Source organism: Camellia sinensis, chromosome 14 (genome assembly GCF_055761805.1).
Source record: "Camellia sinensis isolate YWXY chromosome 14, ASM5576180v1, whole genome shotgun sequence".
In the NCBI taxonomy this organism is placed as follows: domain Eukaryota; kingdom Viridiplantae; phylum Streptophyta; class Magnoliopsida; order Ericales; family Theaceae; genus Camellia; species Camellia sinensis.
The window spans coordinates 100,523,557-100,545,214 of record NC_138974.1 but is presented as its reverse complement, the minus strand read 5'-3'; the positions used below and the strand labels follow the sequence as shown (position 1 = coordinate 100,545,214).

The 21,658-nt window shown below is 32.5% G+C and overlaps 1 protein-coding gene and 1 pseudogene across 17 annotated transcripts; one reads left to right on the top strand and one right to left on the bottom strand.

The window, feature by feature from the left end:
* Positions 1 to 1,108: 1,108 nt before the first annotated feature.
* On the bottom strand, positions 1,109 to 7,150 carry LOC145807803 (ribonucleoside-diphosphate reductase large subunit-like). Of its 16 annotated transcripts, XR_014351192.1 has the most exons (6): positions 7,015 to 7,029; positions 6,743 to 6,805; positions 5,457 to 5,519; positions 4,381 to 4,555; positions 2,283 to 2,382; positions 1,109 to 1,803 (listed from the first exon to the last, which is right to left on the bottom strand). XR_014351192.1 is itself a non-coding variant. In XM_082906707.1 (5 exons), the coding sequence occupies exons 1-5, from the start codon at positions 7,017 to 7,019 to the stop codon at positions 1,740 to 1,742; spliced, it is 399 nt and encodes a 132-aa protein (XP_082762833.1). In that variant the 5' UTR covers positions 7,020 to 7,105; the 3' UTR covers positions 1,109 to 1,739. The 16 variants fall into 16 exon arrangements, 15 of the variants coding, with proteins under 15 accessions (XP_082762833.1, XP_082762841.1, XP_082762830.1 ...); XM_082906707.1 differs by lacking the exon at positions 5,457 to 5,519 and having other exon boundaries at positions 1,109 to 1,795; positions 7,015 to 7,105; XM_082906715.1 differs by lacking the exon at positions 6,743 to 6,805 and having other exon boundaries at positions 7,015 to 7,089.
* A 2,284-nt stretch (positions 7,151 to 9,434) lies between these two features.
* Positions 9,435 to 17,482, top strand: LOC114268573 (linoleate 13S-lipoxygenase 2-1, chloroplastic-like; annotated as a pseudogene). The gene is made up of 8 exons (XR_014351191.1): positions 9,435 to 9,811; positions 12,005 to 12,245; positions 14,058 to 14,378; positions 14,489 to 14,574; positions 15,122 to 15,232; positions 15,356 to 15,657; positions 15,785 to 16,051; positions 16,576 to 17,482. The product of XR_014351191.1 is annotated as a linoleate 13S-lipoxygenase 2-1, chloroplastic-like (transcript).
* The last annotated feature ends 4,176 nt before the right edge of the window (positions 17,483 to 21,658 follow it).

Here is a 21,658-nt window from a genome sequence, read left to right as displayed (position 1 = left end):
CACACCATGACGCCACAATCTCTTTTTGTGATAGCTATACCATGCATATCATATTTGCATTTATTTATTCATGTGAAATTTGAATTTGAATTATGTACTTTGTGTTTAATTTGTATGTATATATCTGGTTTGTGAAGTATCAGTTGGGAATTCTATTTTGAATCAAAAATTGAAAGTCTAGATAAGTTCAAAAACCGAAATTGGCGAGTTTAGTTAGTTTGCTATAATATTTAGAGCCATTTGAAGAGTTTAATTAAAATTTGATTCAATTTAGTAAATTAAGTTTTATTTAATTAGTCTTAAATAGTCTTAAGTATTAATTAAATTAGCTTAACCTCTAATAAGTAACTAAGCTAATCTAATGCATATATATGATAAGAGAGGAGAATTACTTCATTTTCATCACAAAATTTGTTGGAGAGCTCCTAGAAAGTGAGAAACTTCATTTTAGAGAGAGAGAGAGAGAGAGAGAACTTGAAGGTCTACCTAGAAGATTGAAGAATTAGAAGAAGAAGATCAAGATTTTGCAAGAAACCAACAAATTCAGAACTCTAGGTAAGAGTTTGATCCCTAATTCGTGTAATTAAGACATCTAGCTAATGAATTTATAGAGAATTTGAGATTGAACACAAGAAAATAGTTTCAAGAGGATGAATATTGAGTTAATCATACATGCATGCATCATTATGTAGTTTTTCGTCATTTTGAGCATAAATTTTGTTATCTATGTTGAATTTGGAAGTTGAATTATGCATGAATTTTTTTACAACACCAAATGCATGTCGGGGATATGATTCTACGACGCGCAAGGTAAAGTCGTATTATGACTAATCATGAAAAGTTATTCACTTTCAACGGCATGCCATAACATGCTATTAAAAACTTTTAACAGCTAATCTTATACGTTATATTTAATTTTTCTACAACTACTTTGTGTGCCGTTAATTCAAGGGACAAACCACGACACTCATTACTACTCATTAAATATTTAACACAAATATGTTTGGTTTTTATTTTTTTTTTATTTTTAATTCAGCAAGTTCTATTTCACCTGTTTTATACAATCTAAAAAAACATTACAAACAAGTTTCACACACACATATATATATAAGTATCAATCAATCACCAAAATATTATTTCAAACATCAAAAAAATTATTCATAAGTTTCGAACATCCAAAAACTATCTGTACAATCTAAGCCATCCAAAAACTATGTTTCTAAATATCAAAAATTGTCCTCAACTTCAAAACCGTCCAAAAAGATCTAAATCAAGAGTTGGTGAGCTACCAACCAAGGCCAAGAAAAAAACAACAACTAACATATCAAACAGCACCAAAACAACACAACACCACCAAAATTAGCACCAAAAATAGCTCTACAACACCAAAAACAGCAACTAACAACAACTAGCAGTAGCACTAGTAGCATAGCAGCAACACCAGCAGCGCCAACAACAGCTCTGCAGCACCAAAAACAGCAACTAACAACAACTAGCAGCAACACTAACAACACCAAAACAACACCAAAATCACCTGATGCCAAAAACAATCAGTAGCACTAGCAGCAGCAACAACTAACAGCAACTAGTTTCACTCCAAACACTGTTTTGAAAGCCTCCTCTGATCATCTTCTAGCAGATGCACCTTTTTACTTGTTGCATGTTGTATACAAAATCATCCACCGTGTAGCCTTAGCCCACCGAGTGTGTTTTCATCCAAAGGGCTACTCTCACTTTAATTAGCTCACAAAGATCTTCACAGTTTGGTTGCAGCTCATTGAACAAACAGTCATTCCTACATTTCTAAAGGGACCATAAATCAGCCATAATAATTGATCTCCAAAGTTTCTTTTCTCATTTTCTAAAATTATAACCCATCCACTAGTGCATTAGCATGTCCACTGAACTAGGAGAGGCCGACTGCAAACCCCACCAGTTGATTATGTTGGACCAAACTTTGCAAGCAAAGGGGCAAATCAACAAAACATGATTGAGTGATTTAATGTTAAAGTGACATAACACACTTAGATCTGGCATCATCACTAAGAACACCAATTCTATGTAGATAATCTAAGGTCTTAATCCTCCCTTTCCAGGCCAAGTAAGAGAAAATTGGGCGCTAGGTGGGGAGGGATTGTTCCAAATAAAGTCAAGAGGTTTCAGAGTAAGACCATTTAATGATTCGCACCAATTAATAGCACATTTAACAAGAAAAATACCTGAAGAATCAACTTTCCACCAAATACTATCATTTGACTACAATCTCAATGCAGAGCCCTCACCTATAACATCAAGTAGTCTCTGCAATTCTCCTTCCTCCCATGTCAATACGGGTCTTTTGAAGTTGAATTCCCAGCTGCTTTGGTTTCTAGCCCTAGTCACCTGCAAATTCAAAGTTGTGTTTTTTATCCACTGATAAGTAATATAGTCTAGGAAATTGGGACTTCAAACAATTGGTTCCCATTCAATTATCTACCCAGAAGATGATTCCTTCACCATTGCCAATCCTAATTTCAACATTATCCAAATAAAAGTTGACCAAGCTGCTGTTAGAATGATTAACAAGTATAAAATCACTCCACAATCTTGCATATCTCTTTTTCTGTTAGTCCATTAGTTCTTTGCTTGCACCACCTAAGTCATTTTAGTCATGCTTGAAAGTATGAATGATGTTGAGCCATCCAATCACATATTATAGATAAATTAAGTACAGATTTAACAATTTAACTGGGTCTAACACATGAAATAGCAACATCAAACAGAAAAATATAGTATAATATGAAAAAATATTGTGTGTTTGTCCTGACTTTATGAATCCTCTTCTCAGTAAGGTGCTTTATTAAGTTTTTTCATTTTTGTTTTTTGTTTGGAGATGGCAATGCCATTCAACAAGGCTTCTATCACCGCCCAAATCAACTCATAATTCAAGATTGTCCCACATTTAAATTTAATCACCTTCCCAACTCCCTTCTATCTCACTTTGTGCATGTAGAGGCAAGCAGACATGTGCATATTGTTTGCACCCAAGGTTCTGAAAAGCGGTTGCAGTCGCCGTAACGGTGGCGGTAACGCGGTTGCGGTTGCGGGGTGTAAAGGTCGTAGTATAACGGTTGCGGTAACCGGAACCGTGAATTTTTTTATTTTTCGCACAATTTGAAAAAAATTTACCGATACACATTTTTTTTCCATGATCATATTTATTGGGTTAAAAATAAATATTGATCAATTTTTGTAAATTTTTAAGTATGATCCAATATATTTCATATTTTTAAATCATTATAAACTGAGTTTTTTACATTTTATTTTAATAATTAATAACTTTATATTATACAAAAAATTAATTACTAACTATTATATATAAGATAAACAATGACAAAAGTAAGAGAATAAATAAGAGCCTAAATATATATATACATATTTTAACCAAACTAAATAGATAATGACCACACTTATTATTATTATTGTTATTAGTATTTTCAAACAATATATAGATAGACACACACAAACAAAATGGTTTAGTGATAGCAGCTGAATAGAGTAGCATAGGTCTTACAGTTTCAACAAATCAATAACATGTTCTTCATCTTCCCTCTTCTCTCTCTCTATCTTTTGCTCCTCAATTTTCTCTCTTTATCTTCCCTCTTCTCTCTATCCCTCTTCCCCTATTTTCAGCTTTTTTTTGTGTGTTTTTTTCGAAAGAAACAGTTTGAAACCGTTACGTAACGGTGCGTAACAGGCCGTTACGACACCGTTACGACTACTATGGCAGCCGCTACGGCCGACACACCTGTGAATCTCAATCACACTGCAAAAGCTGCCGTAACGGGTGGCGGTAAACGCCAAAACCGTTACGTAACGGCGTTACGTAACGGTTGCGGCCGCTTTTTAAAACCTTGTTTGCACCTATGTATGCATTCATGTTGTATTTCAGTGTGCTTGAGGAATATTCATTACACGAATTTTTATCAGCTCTTTACCTCTCATTCTCTCTTTCGATTATTGTTTACAAATAGAAGGTAAGTCTTAAGTGCTTGCAATGAGAGGGTGTGAATTTAACTCCTCTAAGGTGCCAATCTAAAAACTAATCGCTAACTTTTGCCAATAAAAAAAAAAAAAAAAACTACCGTGCTGGTCTCAAGCTGTAATCATTTTCATCAATCTCACACAAAGATCATCTTTTTAAAGATTAATTAACCAGCAGTCAGATCAATAGCCAAACCAGAAATGAAGGAAAAAGAAGCATGTGAAAGCTTATATCTGCTTTGCGAAGAGGAATTAGTAAGAACAGAAAGGAAAGATATTGATTGAGAGACTTTGATTAAAAACAAATCAATAATCTCAGATTAAAAGCTACAATCCTAATTTCAGAACGAAACTCACAGAAGCATAGTTGGGATGGTTAGTAGTCATGGCATCAGCAGTTTTAGTGGACAATTCATCGAGTTTGCTGGTGGTGACGCCATTGTAGACACCGACATAGACCTTCTGAAAGACGAGGACAGGGTCGCAATGGTTGATGCTAAGACAATAACTGAGCTTCTTGAGGCGAGCAGTACTATAAACATTAAAAAACACAACAAAGGAAACCTTAAAAAGCAGTAATTACTACTAACCCAAAAAAAAAAAAAAAAAAAAACAGTAATTACTGCTACAAGTATAATCTTAACAATTACGACATCAAGCTTAAGAAGTCAAATTTCCACCAAGCAAACAAAATAACACAACAGATGCAAGCATTCATACAATCCAACTAATCAAATGACTTTGAAGAATATAATAAGTTTATAGTAACACTTCTGAGAATGGATGTTGTTTTAAAGTTTCAATAAATGATGTGCATTCAATTTCCAACATTAGAACTCAATAACCATACAACAGGTTGAAATGATACATATATTATTCCAAAGCGATACATATATTATTCATATATAATCTCTTACCATAGACACTCAGAAATACATATATAATCTCTTGCAGTAAAAAAGACCACATACACACACAATAGCAAAGAGTGAACCAAAGCTAGAAAAACAATTTATATCAGAATTTAATGGATTTAGAAAGAATTATTTATTTATATATATATATATATATTTTTATATTGAAACTAAGTCTTCGGTGTAAATAATTGGACATGTAAAAAGACATTAAGAATTGTGTGAGTTCAAAATTCTCCTAAATTATATTCGCAAAGATCCAAAAGTTTAAAAAATGGACCCAATAAACAAAATCACAATAGGCCATCATTGATGCATTTTATTGAACATTTGACAGACAAGGAAAATGGGATTTAAACTCTAACGATAGATACCAGACATCATAACAACACCCAAAAAAAAAAAAAAAAAAAAAAAAAATGCCAAACATGAAAATAGAAAGCAACAAACATTAAGCATCACATATAGAGGTGACAAACATCATTTGTATATTGTCCAAGAAAAAATGGTGCTAAACGCCTCTTTCTAGAAGCTTTACTTGCAACTGCACTCTTAACATCCTTTGAACTGGAATTCCCCTTTCTGTTTTTTAAGCACAAGAGACCTAATTAGTATGTTTATTTGGTTTGTCATTAGCAGCTGGTCCCTTGGACATACAAAAGGCAAGCACAAGATCTTACAGTTTCAGATATAAATGAATCTTAAACCAAACTCCATGTTGTGGAAAAGCAGTCACAACATACATTGAACATTAAATGTCGAAAGGGCAAGACATACCAATGTACCATAATACATGTAAACAGGGGGGAAAAAAATCAAGGTGTCGTACTAAGGGATTACAAACACTTGGACTTAAAAAAGACTCAACAGTCCGTTTCCTCAATCACGTGGTCAACAACCTAAGAATATAAGCACTATAAGATGCACTGCTTTCATCAAATGTCCAGCAACAAATTTATCATGAAGAAAAATGCAACCAACCTTAGCCCATATCAAACACAAATGAAAAGAAAACATATTTAAGGAGGATCATGATTCTTATCTTTCAATGATTATTGTGACAATGTGATTCCCATTACTACCTTTTAGTTTTATTGGAGACCACTACACATCCAATTTCCTGATCAAATTTTAGCTTAAAATGTATTTTTTGGGTAACCATGAGATAAACTAGTTTGTAAGAGCATATGGGGAATTAAAAAATAAATAAATGTACTATGGAAAATTTCCTGTTTTCGACACGAAATAAACTGCCAACAGAACCAAACTTGTGTTGAACAGTTTAAGCCAAAAGGTGATTATCGTAATAAAGTCAACTCAATAAAACCCAACAATAGCTCAAAACCCAACTACTTGACTCTAATTAATGGGACAAAGTACACAAAATAGAGAACCAAAAATATGGTCACAATACTCATGAAAATTAGTTACTGTTTCCACAGTTTGTGATGATTTTGATAGAATCAAACAAGAAAAATCATACATAAACTAATAAAAAGAAGGTTCAAACTTAATTTTCACCAAAATTCCCAACAAAATTAATAATGAAAATTCCTAAACATACATATAACCTCTATAAAAATTTAAAAATAAAAAAAGTTTCAAAAATTTCATTATGTTTAAGAGATGAAAATCATAAAATAGTTGGACATTTATTGCATGCACAACTCACAAACTCAATATCCAAGTAGTGGAATTAAAATGAGACTAGTCACATTTATATCCTGAAAAACTTATCATTTATGTTGAATGGGTTGCACTGAATCATTTAAAAACTTTGAGACAAAACTCATCGAGCCACAAACCATTCTCTATAGTGCGTCCAAGTCAAAGTCAATTTGAGAAAGATCACCACGAACATCAGTAACCTGTTCCACAAGTCAGAACTTCTTTTTATGCTATTACTGAATCATTTTTAAATCATAATCAGATTCATTGATTTGCCTCCTTATAATTCATGAAAAGTTGACCCAAATTATTTCCCCCAGTCCCACTCAGAGTCAAAAGTTGCATTTCAAATACTTTATTCTATGCTATGCAGTATACCTTAAGGGAAATAACCCGTTTCTAAATGTACCTCATTCTTAATTAACTTTGATATTTCCACTTGCTTATCAAGTTTTCCATCCAAGTTCTTAATTTGCTGCGTCAAGTGCCATTCTATTGCCTGATCCAATAAATAAATAAATATAAATAAATAAAAATTCCACTCACATCTGCCTAAACCCCCGCAAAAAAAATTAGAACATAAATAACACAAAAACTTTGACACAAATCAAAGATGCAATAGTCTTTTCCTCATATTGGATTTTTTTTTTTTTTTTGGTTTCCATACTGCAACTCAAAACATACAATTCAAAGTTTAGGAAAAAACAAAAAAATAAGAAAGCATCAAGCTGAAAGATAGTAATAGTACTGATCTCCTATGTGCATGGACTTTCACTATAGTCATCAAGCTGAAAGTTGGGTAGTGCAGTCCGTTGCGTAGAAAATGGGGAAAATATTGTCTCCTTTTCGGACTTTAATTGGACGGTGTTGTTCGGTTTATGGGGGTCCATCACAGGTCCCTTTTTTTAATCGAAACCGTTCAATGTGTAGAACTCGTCGAGTACTATATGCTTGTAAAATATCACGTTGATTGGATATCGATAACTATCTGATCGTGTTAGTTTTTTTTGTCAATTGTTAACTATAACACTATTCATTTTTTATACGAAACTGATTTGATCATATCGTTAACGATATCCGATAGACGTGATTTTTATAGGCATATAACACTAGACGAGTTTTACATATTGAACGGTTCGGATTATTAAAATGGGACCCATGGTGGGCCCCCACTGGTCCAACTTTACCATTCAACTTAGTGAATATACACATGTAATTTTTTTTTTCTTCCACTGCCTTTGGTTTGACGTGAGCCCCTAGAGTGGCATGAAGTTGATTTATATTTTAATATTATGTATATTAATTTCTTATATTTTTTTTAGTAAATAGTGATAATTTTTTAATTTTTTTAGTAATTTTTTGACTTTTTGAATTTTTTTAAAGTTCTCAAACGAGCCCTTAGTGAAGTAATTAATTGGGGGAAAATAATGTTATTGTGTTTTTTTAAAAGATATATTTAAAGGTAATATTTTATGGGTTTTAAGTATTTTTTTTGGCCTAAATGGTTACAACATTGATGTTTTACATAAAATTTCACCCCTAAATATAACTCAAATGATATGAATAATTACGTGTTATTGTTGGAACAATATAGCTTGATTGGTTTCATTTTTTTAAAAGCATTTTTCAAAAAATTTTACTTTCTTATTTTTCGTATTTTTTTATTTTTACTGAATTTTTTTAATATTTTAAACAAAATTTTTTTTTTAGACACACCTAACATAAATACACCTAAAAAGTAAAAAAAAAATCTTTTAAAAATTCATTAAATACCAAAAATATTAAAAAAAATACAAGAATTCAACACTTTTTTTTTTGTATTTTTATGTATTTATTAATTTTTTAAAATACTTTTCATAAATTTTTTACTTTTTAGATATATCTGAATAAGGTGCATCTAAAAATGTAAAAAAAAAGTTTAAAATTTTAAAAATATTCACTGAAAACAAAAAAATACGAAAATCAAAAAATTCAATTTTCAAAAAACTTAAGTTAGAAAACTCAAGCCAAATATACTGATTATTTTTTTAGACATAGATCATTTATGAAAAAAAATCATATTGATATGATAACTGTAGTCACGATAGTTATTACATTTGTCTACTGAAAAATAAATAGTTTAATTTTCAAATAATATTTGTCATTTTTTTTTTTTTTTGGTTGTGTAAATAAATGTCATAAACTGAAGTGACTACTTTGGTCATCGGAATGGTTAGAATTTTTTTTTAATTTTTATTTTTTATGTATGATCTGCATGTTGTGATTTAAAAAATTAATGAAAAATACTCAATCTTTCGTGTTCTTATTACGGTTAAATGATCCTCTTCAAATAATTTGTCCCATCTAAGGATAGTTTTGCATTATTGAAATAAGACTCCCGGTGGACTCCACGGATGCACAAACATCATCATGGTCCAAATTGAAAATAATCTTGTTGATTTGATTAGGAATTAATTAATTAAGACATAATTATTTATCACCTCACTGTGAATAATTTATTGATAATATTTCGGGAGTCTCTCTCAACATTTAAAAAAAAAAAAAAAACAAAGTCAATTTAAACAAGACCACCCCCCAAAAAAAGAAAAAAAAAAAAAACATGTAGAAGAACACCAAAGTGGCACCGTTTGGCCATACAGCAAATCTTGGTGCACAGCATGTACCCCTCCATTTAATTAATAGTAGTGCTTTCACGTACTTGTAATATATATGTCAGTAATGATTCAGATCACTAATTTTGGTACTCTAATGAAACACTAATGACATGGTAATGAACAAAAAAAATAAAATAAAAATAAACCAAAATCAAAATATCACATCACTGTCCAAAGCATTTTTCTATATATATATACATTTTTGTCTTAGAAGTAATAACCTAAAAATTGCATAATAAAAGTGTGTGATAATTACATTATTTGTTTGGATACATGGAAGAGACGGGATTAGAGAAGGAAACAATAAAGGGATATGCACATCGGAAGAGCCAAGAGAAGGATGAAGTGAAGTATGAATGCAATTTTGTAATTCCAGAAGGTTATGGTGAGATTGGTGCAGTCTTGGTCGAGAATGAACACCACAAGGAAATGTACCTCAAGAACATTGTCTTTCATGGATTCCCTCCCGGTGGCCCTGTTGATGTCACTTGCAATTCATGGGTTGCTTCCAAATTTGATAGTCCTCACAAGAGAATTTTCTTCACCAACAAGGTCAGCCTCCCTCCACTATCCACATAAATACCACACAACTACATGCATAAGATAAACACGATTTGACTCTTTTTTTTTTTTTTTTTTGACATGCATGTGAACTTGTTATTGTCATTAAATATATGAAAAATGTCTCATACACCCACTGGGGGTCGACCCCCAGTGAGGTGACACTCCATAATTGGTCCAAAAAAAAATTGTTTTTTTTTTTTTTTTTTTGAGTTTCAGCCAGTGGGGGCGCGACACCTCACTGGGGGTGCGACTCCCACTGGGGATATGCAGCAGTGTTGTAAATATATATACTTAACTTATCAATTTAAAAATGTTATTTTTCGCACCAGGGAATCTAAAGTCCTTTTAAGTATGTTGCTCAGGGATTTTCGAGAATTATGATAAAATACAAAAAAATAAAAGAAAATTTGATATATTTGTAGGAGGATTTTAAGTTTCAAGTTTCATTATCTGATACAAGTTTGAGAATTGCATTTATAAATATCTTTGTTTGGAGAAAAGAAGAAGAAAAAAACATGTGGATTTTACAACTTTCTATGAGTAGTTTAAATATATGTATAGTTAATCTTCAAAAGGAGTTCAAATTATGTTTTCAAGTTCAAAGACTTTAAATCGTCAAACTTAAATACCTTCATTTCAAATTTGTTTAACATCTTGAATATTTCATAAAATTGCTCATTTGTAAGTCAGCTCGATAAACAAGGATGTATTTGTAATCAATATTATTATTTGAGGATTTAGATATTCTGTCCATTTTTGTGTTTTTTTTTTTTCTCAATGTAATAGTTTTATTACGTGGGTGTTTGGGAGGTGGGTTTTTATGTAAGTTTTTTTAGTTGTAAGATATTATTGGATAAAATTTTTTAGTGTTTGGGAAGATAGTTGGATTTTTTTGTGGTTGGATGTGATGTTTGTGAGAGAAAAAGTGAAATGTTTATGGGGTTGGATGTGATATTTTGTTTGAATGTGTTTTTTTTTTATTTTGCAAAAAAATTGTCTTTTAATAAAAAAAATCAAAAAAAAAATCCCAAACCGAAGTTCCCAAAACACCACCATATAACTTTTCTTACAACTAGACACATTAGCCAAAGATATAAACCATCACTTCAAGTTTAAAATTAAAATAAAATAACTTTTTTTTTTCTTATATATTTTAAAATATACGTTCTTTTGCTTTAAATTTCGATTTAGACTACTGAATTATCACAAAAAAATATCATTGCAAAAACAGTGTAAAACATTAATATGTATAATATATATCAAAAAAAAATTTGAAAAATCTAATGTCAAAAATATTATCCCGAAAAATTCACACATTGATGTGACAGTTGCAATTTTGTAATTAAAAATCAATAGCTGGTCCTTCTGGTACCACCAGACCCACAATGACCCCCATAGTGTTGTAGCTTTCAACACATTACCACAATTGGTACCACTGTGTGTCCCGTGTTAGAATTAATCACAATTTACAAATTTAAAAATATTATTAAAAATTTACTTTAAAAAATGTAGTTTAGATTTATCTAATCAGAAAGTCTAAAAGTTCATATAATACTAAATCAAAAATACTCCGAGTTCGTAATCAAAGGTGTATATTTAATGCTGTTAGTGTATGGTCACAGTGTAAGTTTGTTACTAGCTAAAAGCTGATAATTAAAAAGTAGAAACTAAAAATATTCATCCCTTAATTTCTACTTAATTAATTTTTGTTAGCTTATTCAATTTCTTCTGTCTAATAAGTTGTAGAAGTTGCACTAAATAATTTGACAATCTCAAATAAAAATAAACTATAAACAAGTCATTTAAACAGTAACAAACATTCTCACTATTTGATTACAAAATTTGAGCAACTTTTCAATTTATTTTTGTGGGTTTCTAAAACAGGCATAGACATTGGTAATTCAATTTCAGCCGTACATCACGTGGAGATTTCATAGTAAAGTTCTGGGTACCCAGTTTAAGTGAGAATTAATAAAAATACTGTCGTCATAGGCTCAGTCCAACTTCATCAACAAAAACTAATAAAAATTAAAGGAATACAAAGTTAAAAATAAAAATGAAAAAATTAATGGAAAATTAAAAATGTTAAACTTGGAGATATATATATATATATATATATAGCATCAATACCAGTTTAGTTTTATTTTGTTTTATTTATTCTGTTTTTTTTTTTTTTGATAGCAGTCATACTTGCCATCTCAAACACCAGATGGGTTGAAGAGGCTACGAGAGGAAGATTTAGAAAATCTAAGGGGGAATGGCCAAGGAGAGCGGAAGACATATGAGAGGATATACGATTATGATGTTTATAACGATATTGGTGATCCAGACAGTAGTCCTACCTCGAAACGTCCTGTACTTGGTGGTAAACAACATCCTTATCCAAGACGTTGCAGAACTGGTCGACCACGCTCTAAGACAGGTCTATCTTCAAAACTTTGAAAGAATCTAATTTTTTTTACTAAAGACTAAAAAAACAAAAAAAAAAACTTCAGACTTTAGATTTTTATTTATTTATTTATTTATAACTTTTTTCCAAATTCTTTCTCTGTCGGTTTGCCTAATGGAATATAATATAAAAGTCTAAAGTTAGCTTCAAATACATATATATATATTTTCAATTCACTAGAAACGAAAATAACTAAAGGATTTGGATCATTAACGTGAGTTTCGTGGAAGGCCATATGAGGCCCTTCTAGTTGGGATTAGTTTTGGAGAAAATCTCCATCCAAGAGGAGAATGAGGACCAGGTCATCAATAAAGTATGTACTAGGAAACTTACATAATTGAGCCCTACTTTGACGATTAGGAAGGAAAAAAAAGAAAAGAAAAAAGAAGTTAATTTATTATTATTATAATTATTTTAAAAAAAATTGTAAAAAAAAAATAGAGAGGTGATGTGACTCAAATAAGCCAATAAGTTAATACATTTCAGCAATTTGGGAACATGCTAAAAAAGTTAAAAAACTAGTTTTTTGGCTTTTTAATTTTTTTACACAAAAGTTACAAAAAAAACCACCAAAAAGTTAGTTTTTTTTAAGCAAAAAAAACAAAAAAAGTCAGCTTTTTATTAACTTTCCAAAACACCACATTAACCTTTTTCTAAATTGCCAAAATAAGCATAAGGTCTCGTTTGACAAGTGGTGATTTTAGCTAAAAGGTCAAAATGTCACTAAAAAAATCAAAAAACTAACAACCTATACCAAAAAGTCAAAGATTCTATTTTCTCATTACTTTTTAAAGATCTTTTTGTAAAAAATTAAAAAGTCATCTCAAAAATACTAATTTTTACATCATATTTTAGTCAAAAAACTTAAAAATGACTAAAAAAATATATCCCCAAACGAGACCTAACTAAAGGAAAGTTGGTAGACAAATATAAAATATATAGCATATTTATTTAGTTGCGGGCCGGTTTTGACTCAAGGCGAGCAAGGTGCCACCTTGAGTCTTCAAATTTGGTCAAAGTTTAAGGGCCTTCAACTAATTTTAATTTTTATGGTGTTAGTTGGCTTAAAAATAAAGGCTCAAACTAACTAATTGAACTTCACAATCCAAATTAGAAGTCCTTACAAATTATACGTAAACATATTTAGTAATTTTATTCTTAAAAATGCCAAAAAAGTAATATTTAATTTCATATTTTATTATAATTGTTTAATTTTTATTTGGTATTATAATTTTAGATTTTGTTTGATATTTTTTTTTTCTTCTCCTTTTTAATAGAATAGATGACTTTTTTTTCTAATTGTAATTTGAATTTGCTAAATTATTAAGGAACAAGACCAAATTTTTATATTTTTTAGTTTGTAATAATTTTCTTCATATCTTAACCTGTGTAAGTAAATTTTAATAAATAATTTTAGTGATTATATATGCATATTCTTTGTGAGTACTAGTATGAAATAATAATAATAAAAATTATAGGAACTTATCATTTTACCCACAATTTCTATTTTGTTTTATAAATTTGCATACAATAATACTATATTTTCTTAAAAATTAACTCAAAAAAAATATATTTACGGATCACATTTATCTAAGTAGGGCTCAAATCTCATTACACTAATTTTGAATTTATATTATATACCTCCAAAATAAATTTTGAATATATATATATATATATTTTAATACATGAAGGCCCCAATTTTAAAATTTCGCCTTGGGCGCCAAGAATCTGAGGCCGGCCCTATTTAGTTGTATGGCTAATGATGTGAAGATTGGTAATTTATAGATCCAATGTCGGAGTCGAGGAGCAGTAGCGTATACGTGCCAAGGGATGAGGCGTTCTCAGATGTGAAGGAGCTAACATTTTCAGCCAAGGCCGTATACTCAGTGTTGCATGCACTTGTACCATCTCTTGAGACTGCAATTGTTGACACTGAACTTGGCTTTCCCTACTTCACTGCCATTGATTCCTTGTTCAATGAAGGTGTTAACCTTCCTCCTCTTTCCAAAAATGGTTTCTTGAAGGATCTCCTTCCCAGGCTTGTCAAGTTTGTCACTGATGCTGAAGAAGGTCTTTTGCGGTTTGAGACCCCTGCATTGTTTGAAAGTATGCCGTATATAACAAACAACAATCATCAACTATATATCATCATTATCTCTCTTTTTCTTTCTGATTACATGACGATGAGTGTCTACTTTTGTTGTTGCAAACTGTAGGAGACAAATTTTCTTGGTTTAGGGATGAGGAGTTCTCGAGGCAGACTCTTGCGGGTCTCAACCCATACAGCATACAATTGCTCAAGGTATGCTCCGAAGAAACACATTCCTATTTTAATGTGTGATAGTAACTTCGACTCAAAAGGGCATATACCTTATAGTTTGGTAACATTCAATATTTTTGGTTGGTTTTGTCTGCAAATTTAGCAAGAAACACCGACGGTTTAAAAGAGGTAATAGAAAATGTTTAGAAATATAAACAATATTACATAATTATACACAATTTTCTTAGAAAGAGAATTTATCCTTTGTGTCGACTTATTATTGATTAGTGATACCAACTGTCAATGACATGATATCACTAGATACTAGATTTTTATAACCTTTTTTTTTTTTTTTTTTACCCCATTGTCAAGCAATTTCCTTTTATTTTAATCTAGTAAAACAAATTAGGATACAATGTGTATTTGCCCCAAGACCACTAAATAATTTTTCTTCTCAAGTCTTATCTTAATAGATTTTGTTATGTCATTTTATAGTCTTTTGACACACACAAAATAAATAAATAACTAAACAACAATAAAAAAAAATAAACAAAGGGAATGTCAAAACGATATGATCATCTGAATGAAGGAATGGCCATTGAAGAGTAAACTTGACCCAAAGATATATGGCCCACCAGAATCGGCGATCACCAAAGAGCTGATTGAGCGAGAGATCAGAGGGTTCATGACCCTTGAAGTGGTAATGCAATATATAATTATTGAAAGTTCAATGTGGTATTTTTATTTGTCTATGCCTAAGCCTTGCATGCAGAGATTGAGATTGAGATTGTGATGTGAAATTTGGTGCAAATATGCAATGCAGGCCTTGCAAAAAAAGAAGCTATTTATGTTGGATTACCATGACTTGTTATTACCTTATGTGAACAAAGTAAGAGAGAGCAAAGGGACAACACTGTATGGGTCGAGGACGATCTTCTTCTTAACACCTGATGGCACCTTGAGGCCTTTAGCCATAGAGCTGACTCGGCCACCGGTAGATGGCAAGCCTCAGTGGAAGCAAGTGTTCACACCTACCTGGGATGCTACTGGCTGCTGGCTTTGGAGGCTTGCCAAGGCTCATGCCCTTGCTCATGACTCTGGTTATCACCAGTTAGTCAGTCACTGGTATGTATACAAGCCATGATGACTTATTGCTCGAAGCTCTCTCAAATTAGAACAACTATATATGAATTTCATTTCTTTTCTTTTCCTTTCCTCTCCTTTCCTTTATCGACTTAATTTGTACATGCAGGCTAACAACTCACTGCGTGACAGAGCCTTACATAATTGCGAGCAACAGGCAACTTAGTGCAATGCACCCGATTTACAGACTATTGCACCCTCATTTTCGGTACACAATGGAGATCAATGCTTTGGCTCGAGAAGCCCTAATTAATGCCGGTGGAATCATTGAGACTTGCTTCTCACCCGGCAAGTACTCTATCGAGCTGAGCTCTGTTGCCTACGATCAACTGTGGCGTTTCGATCTCCAAGCACTACCAGCTGACTTAATTAGCAGGTAACTTACTTACCAGGCATGCTCTAGCAAAGCAAGTTACTTTAGGATAATTGATGTGAATCAATAATCCATAATATATAATATTTATTTATTTATTTTTAAACTCAAAATGTACCAACCATCAACCATGGTTTTAATATCCTGTATTGCCTGGTATGTACTATATACCCTGGTAAATCAATCGGAATACAAATCGCATACATTTCAGTTGGTTACCAACATGTTACCTCATGACATGATTCACAATCAATACAGTCAGTTCACAATTGATACGGTCGGTTTGGCTGTTGTACAACTCTTTTTCGCGATTGATGATCAAAAATTTGACGATTGCATTACCCAATTCTCAATAAGTATCACTCAATATACTCCTAATACCCTTATACTGTAGTTGATACTAAAATTTGTCCCTAATATGATTATTTAAAATCATGCCAATTGATGGTCTTTCTATCTTGGGTTAGGGAAGGGGCTAATTAGTGTCATTATCTTTTGCTAACTTCTTCAATTTGATTAATTATTAGAGGAATGGCTGTGGAGGATCAAACAGCTCCACATGGCCTAAGGCTAACCATCGAGGACTACCCTTTCGCGAATGATGGTCTGCTAGTTTGGGATGCCATAAAGCAATGGGTTACAGACTATGTGAAAACACTATTACCAAGATGCAAGCTTTATACAGTCTGACAAAGAGCTTCAAGCATGGTGGACAGAAATCCGAACGGTAGGTCATGGTGATAAGAAAGACGAACCATGGTGGCCAGTGCTGAAAACCCCACAAGATCTAATCGGAATTCTCACAACTATGATCTGGGTAACATCCGGTCACCATTCAGCTGTCAACTTCGGGCAATATATGTATGCAGGTTATTTCCCCAATCGGCCCACCATTGCTCGAACCAAAATGCCTACTGAAGATCCAACTGATGAAGAGTGGAAGTGTTTCATCAACAAGCCCGAAGTTGCACTCTTGATGTGCTTTCCTTCTCAAATTCAAGCTACAAAAGTCATGGCTGTTTTGGATGTGCTATCTAATCATTCACCGGATGAAGAGTATCTCGGTAAGGACATGGAGGCATCATGGATAGAAAATCCAATTATAAAGGCGGCATTTGAACGGTTTAATGGGAAATTGACGGAGCTAGAAGGAGTCATTGATGGTAGGAATGTTGATAAGAACTTGAAGAATAGATGTGGAGCTGGTGTGGTTCCTTATGAGCTTTTGAAGCCATTTTCTGAACCTGGAGTGACAGGAAAGGGAGTTCCAAAGAGCATCTCAATTTGAGAAGTGAATGCATTTGTGAGAAATAACCTTAAAACTGTTAAGTTTGAGCATAAAATGATGATATGTACTGAAAGATTAAAAGTGTGAATTTAAATTCGATCATCATGAGTTCATTTTGTAAGAATAAAACAAAGAATTGCTGGCAACTCCTTTTGGGTATATTCCTGAAACCCCACCCATGATTTAAAAGTAGATAAATTATTTATTTGAATACTTACTAAGACATAAACAACAAGATTTAGGATGGGGTTTTACTGTTTGAACAGACGCTCATAGTACGGTTTTAATGTTTATGATATTAGTCCCAACAATTGCTCAAATTAGTATAGATAGGCTTAAGAACAATTCTCTTTTAGGAATGAAGACTAATCTATGTGTCATTTTGCACAGCTAACAATGTCGTGCATAGGTGTGGTACAAGCTTGAATACCAAACCCATGGCATCAATGAGGTAGTCACTAATCACTCTCTACCCCTCTAGTCTTTGTATCAAGGGGTGTGCACAGATCAAATTGATCGGGTTTTAGAGTAAGCTTGGAACGGAACCGGTTTCTACGGTTTCAAATTAGTATAGATAGGCTTAAGAACAATTCTCTTTTAGGAATGAAGTCTAATCTATGTGTCATTTTGCACAGCTAACAATGTCGTGCATAGGTGTGGTACAAGCTTGAATACCAAACCCATGGCATCAATAAGGTAGTTGCTGATCACTCCCTACCCCCCTAGTCTTTGTATCAAGGGGTGTACACAGATCAGATTGATCGGGTTTTAGAGTAAGCTTGGAACGGAACCAGTTTCTACAGTTTCAGAAAAATTGGAGCCGTAACCACATTGTTAAACTTGTGGAACCAAACCGGAACCTAACCATAGAAACTAGTTTGGTTTGGTTTGGTGTGGTTTTATGGTCCTAGAAAATTTATATAACAATATGATAAATATTTTATATTAATATATATATTGACAACAATTAGTTTAGTTAAGTTAGCTAGAGTTTATTAATTTCGGTTCAAATCTTATGAGAATTTTTTATATTTTAATTTTTACATATAAAAAAAATAATAAGTAAGAAAATCTGAAATGAATTCTCAATGAATCAATTAACTTGGGTTTACACAGCTTTATATAAGATGGTTAGAGTTTGTTAACAAAATATCTGAGGAGCCTCGTATGTTTGCATCCATTCATCTGTCTTACATGCACCGGGCTCGGCGTATCATACTAACTGCATCGTATTTCAATTCCAAATTGAATACATGTTATCTGTAGCATCTTATATGCCATCTTAGAATAGCCGAGCCTATCTTAGTTGCATTTTGCATGTGTTGCATTAGCCATCTTAACATGAACTAGGATCATGCATTGATTACTAACTAGTTTCTGTTTTAGCTCGGAGTACTCGGTAAGTGTTACGCTTTAGCATCCTTGCATGTGTGTGAGTGACTGCCATGATAACATGCTTACCATGAGGCTACCTGCTTATCTGATATACCTGCTTGAATGCCTATGGGTGAAGGTTGGATCATTTAAATTGGAACAATTCATCGATTGCAAGTTTTAAGCCCACTTGAGAGTGGCAAATCACCATGTTTCCTAAACCCACCTGAGGGTGGCATAATCTGCATTTTAGCCTACTTGTGAGTAGCAAACCGCTTTAAAAAACAAACATGAGATGCTTTGTTTCAACTTAGACGATCCAGTCTATACTTGTATGCTGTGCGCATCACGTAGCAATTCTAGGCTAATAAACCGGAATAAGAGCACATATGTTTTTCAAAAACAAGATATCATATTCAGTAGTGGCCGATCTTTGATCGGGCGAGCGGAGGTGCTCATTGCATGACCTTCCCCAATCGTACCCAAGTTCCCGAGTTGAGGCAACTTTGGTGATGACGGACACGTGGCTTTAAGCACGAGTTAGGGTTTCGTAAATTCCCTCAAAATAAAATTTAGGTGGCGACTCTGTATCTGGCAAAGCAGTCCATGTTTGGCACTTCTTTCTAAAAATCAGTTTTTCAAAACGATTTGCCGGATTTGGACTCTTTGGTGATTTATTGATCTTGCATTGTACTTTGTGAGATTATATTCAGAACCGTGACATTTGAGTCCGAACTATAGTGAACCCAATGAACAAAGCGGGATTTTTCCCGAGACGTTCGGGGACGTCTACACCACTAAGCCAAAAACTTTCCAAGCTTATAATGGCATTTTTTAAAAAACAAAAAATGCCAATATATTTTCTAAATTTTTAAAATGCAATAAATGATTAAAAATAAATAAATAAAACTCAATATACATTACAGGAAAAAGCACATTCGGCGACTAAATTTCCTGACCAAAAAAAAATTAGTCGCTAAAAGTATAGCTTTCAGCAACCAAAACAACATTAGTAGCCAAAAGTAAAGCTTTTTGGCGACTAAACAATTTTAGTAGCCAAAAGTCTACAATTGACGACTAAAACTATGTTTGGTCACTGATTATATAGGTTTTAGTGACTAAAAAATTTTTAATAGCTCAAAGTAAAGCTTTTTTGCGACTAAAAAAATTTAGTAGCCAAAAGTCTACAATTGGCGACTAAAAATAAGTTTGGTCACTGATTATATGGGTTTTACCGACTAAAAAAATTTTAGTAGCCAAAAGTAAAGCTTTTTGGTGACTAAAAAAATTTTAGTAGCCAAAAGTCTACAATTGGCGACTAAAAAATAAGTTTAGTCACCAAAAATGGTCATTTTTAGCGCGGGAGAACTAAAATCCTAAGGCGAGAATTAAATTTTTTGGCGACCAAAATTTTGGTAACTGAAAGTGCATTTTCGGTGACCAAATCCGATTTTGGTCGGCCAAAGTTAAGTTTTTTAGCAACTAAAAAACAATTAGTAGCCAAAAGTATAGAATTGGCGACTAAAAATTTTAGTCGCCAAAAGTGGCCTTTTTTTATTTTGCTAGTAAATAGTTTATTTTACATAAATTATGTTCAATAAAATAATTATGTTTATACATATACTTTTATATTAATATGGATGTATGTACTATATAAATAATATATGTTGCATATATAATCATGTGGTGCTATAGACGTGTAGTGGGAAGAGTGTAGTGTATAAGGTTTATGGTGCGGGAGGTTGGCGGTTTGAGTCTCCACAAGAGCGGATCAAATTGTTCTACAACGAATTATCGTTACGAATGTCACTTGATAGCATCACAAATAGTGCATACCATGACATTAAAGTGTCACTGAAAGGTTTTAGTCTTGATGGTGTAATGACACTTATAAGTGTCACTAACTCTTTTTTTAATGACGCTTGATAGTGTCACAAATAATATCTACGATGACATCAAAATGTCATTAAAAGTTTTTAGGCATGATGGTGTAGTGGCACTTGCAAGTATCTACCGTGGCACAGATACAAATGACACTTGTTCAAAATGTCACAAGACTAAAAAATGTCATTAAACTAATAGTTTTGTGGCACTTTCAAATATCACTAAACTAAGAAAATGTTGTAGTGTTACTCTAAAATCGGACCAATCCGATCCATGTATACCCTAGATACAAAGACCGGGAGGGGTAGAGGGTGATCATCGACTACCTCATTGATGCCATGGGTTTGGGATTCAAGCTTGTACCATACCTATGCATGACATTGTCAGCTGTGCAAAATGACACAGAGATTAGTCTTCATAACTAAAAGCGAATTGTCCTTAGCCTATCTATACTAATTTGAGCAATTGTTGGCACTAATATCATAAACAGTAAAACCATACTATAAGCTTCTGTTCAAACAGTAAAACCCCATCCTAAATCTTGTTGCTTATGTCTTAGTAAGTATTCAAAATATATATATATATATACTTACCCAAAAAAGAGTATTCAAAAAAATAATTTATCTACTTGTAAATCATGGGTGGGGTTTTAGGAATATATGTAAGATTTAATAATACATGTAACCATAATAATAATACGGAATTAAACTTTACAGGATCTTGAATTCAATACAACTCAAGAATAAAACGAACATACCTTTGTCAGCCATTGAATTAGAGAAGTTGAGAAAATACCCCTAATAGTTGAACCTTTAATTCTTGGCTCACCTTCTTCTCTCTGTCTCTCACTTTATTAGGATGACTATAAAACTTAGAGTGATGGAATAAATCAAAAGAAGGGGAGTCACCCATCCTTATATAGAGGAGAGAAGAGGGCCAGATAAACTCTATCAGAAGAATTTCTAATCCATCAAGGTTTCCTTCTTATCTTAGAAGAGTGATTATATTACAATTTTAATTACTGAACTTGATCTTAAATATTGGCTTTATCTATTTGTGGAGTC

Excerpts from the sequence above, each read along its gene's own strand:
- LOC145807803 (XM_082906704.1), bottom strand. Across the intron at positions 4,556-5,456 it reads AGTAAAGCTTCTAGAAAGAG|TACTGCTCGCCTCAAGAAGC; the intron begins GCGTTTAGCACC and ends TAATGTTTATAG. Across the intron at positions 1,956-2,282 it reads GAGACTACTTGATGTTATAG|TTTGGTCCAACATAATCAAC; the intron begins GTGAGGGCTCTG and ends TTGCTTGCAAAG.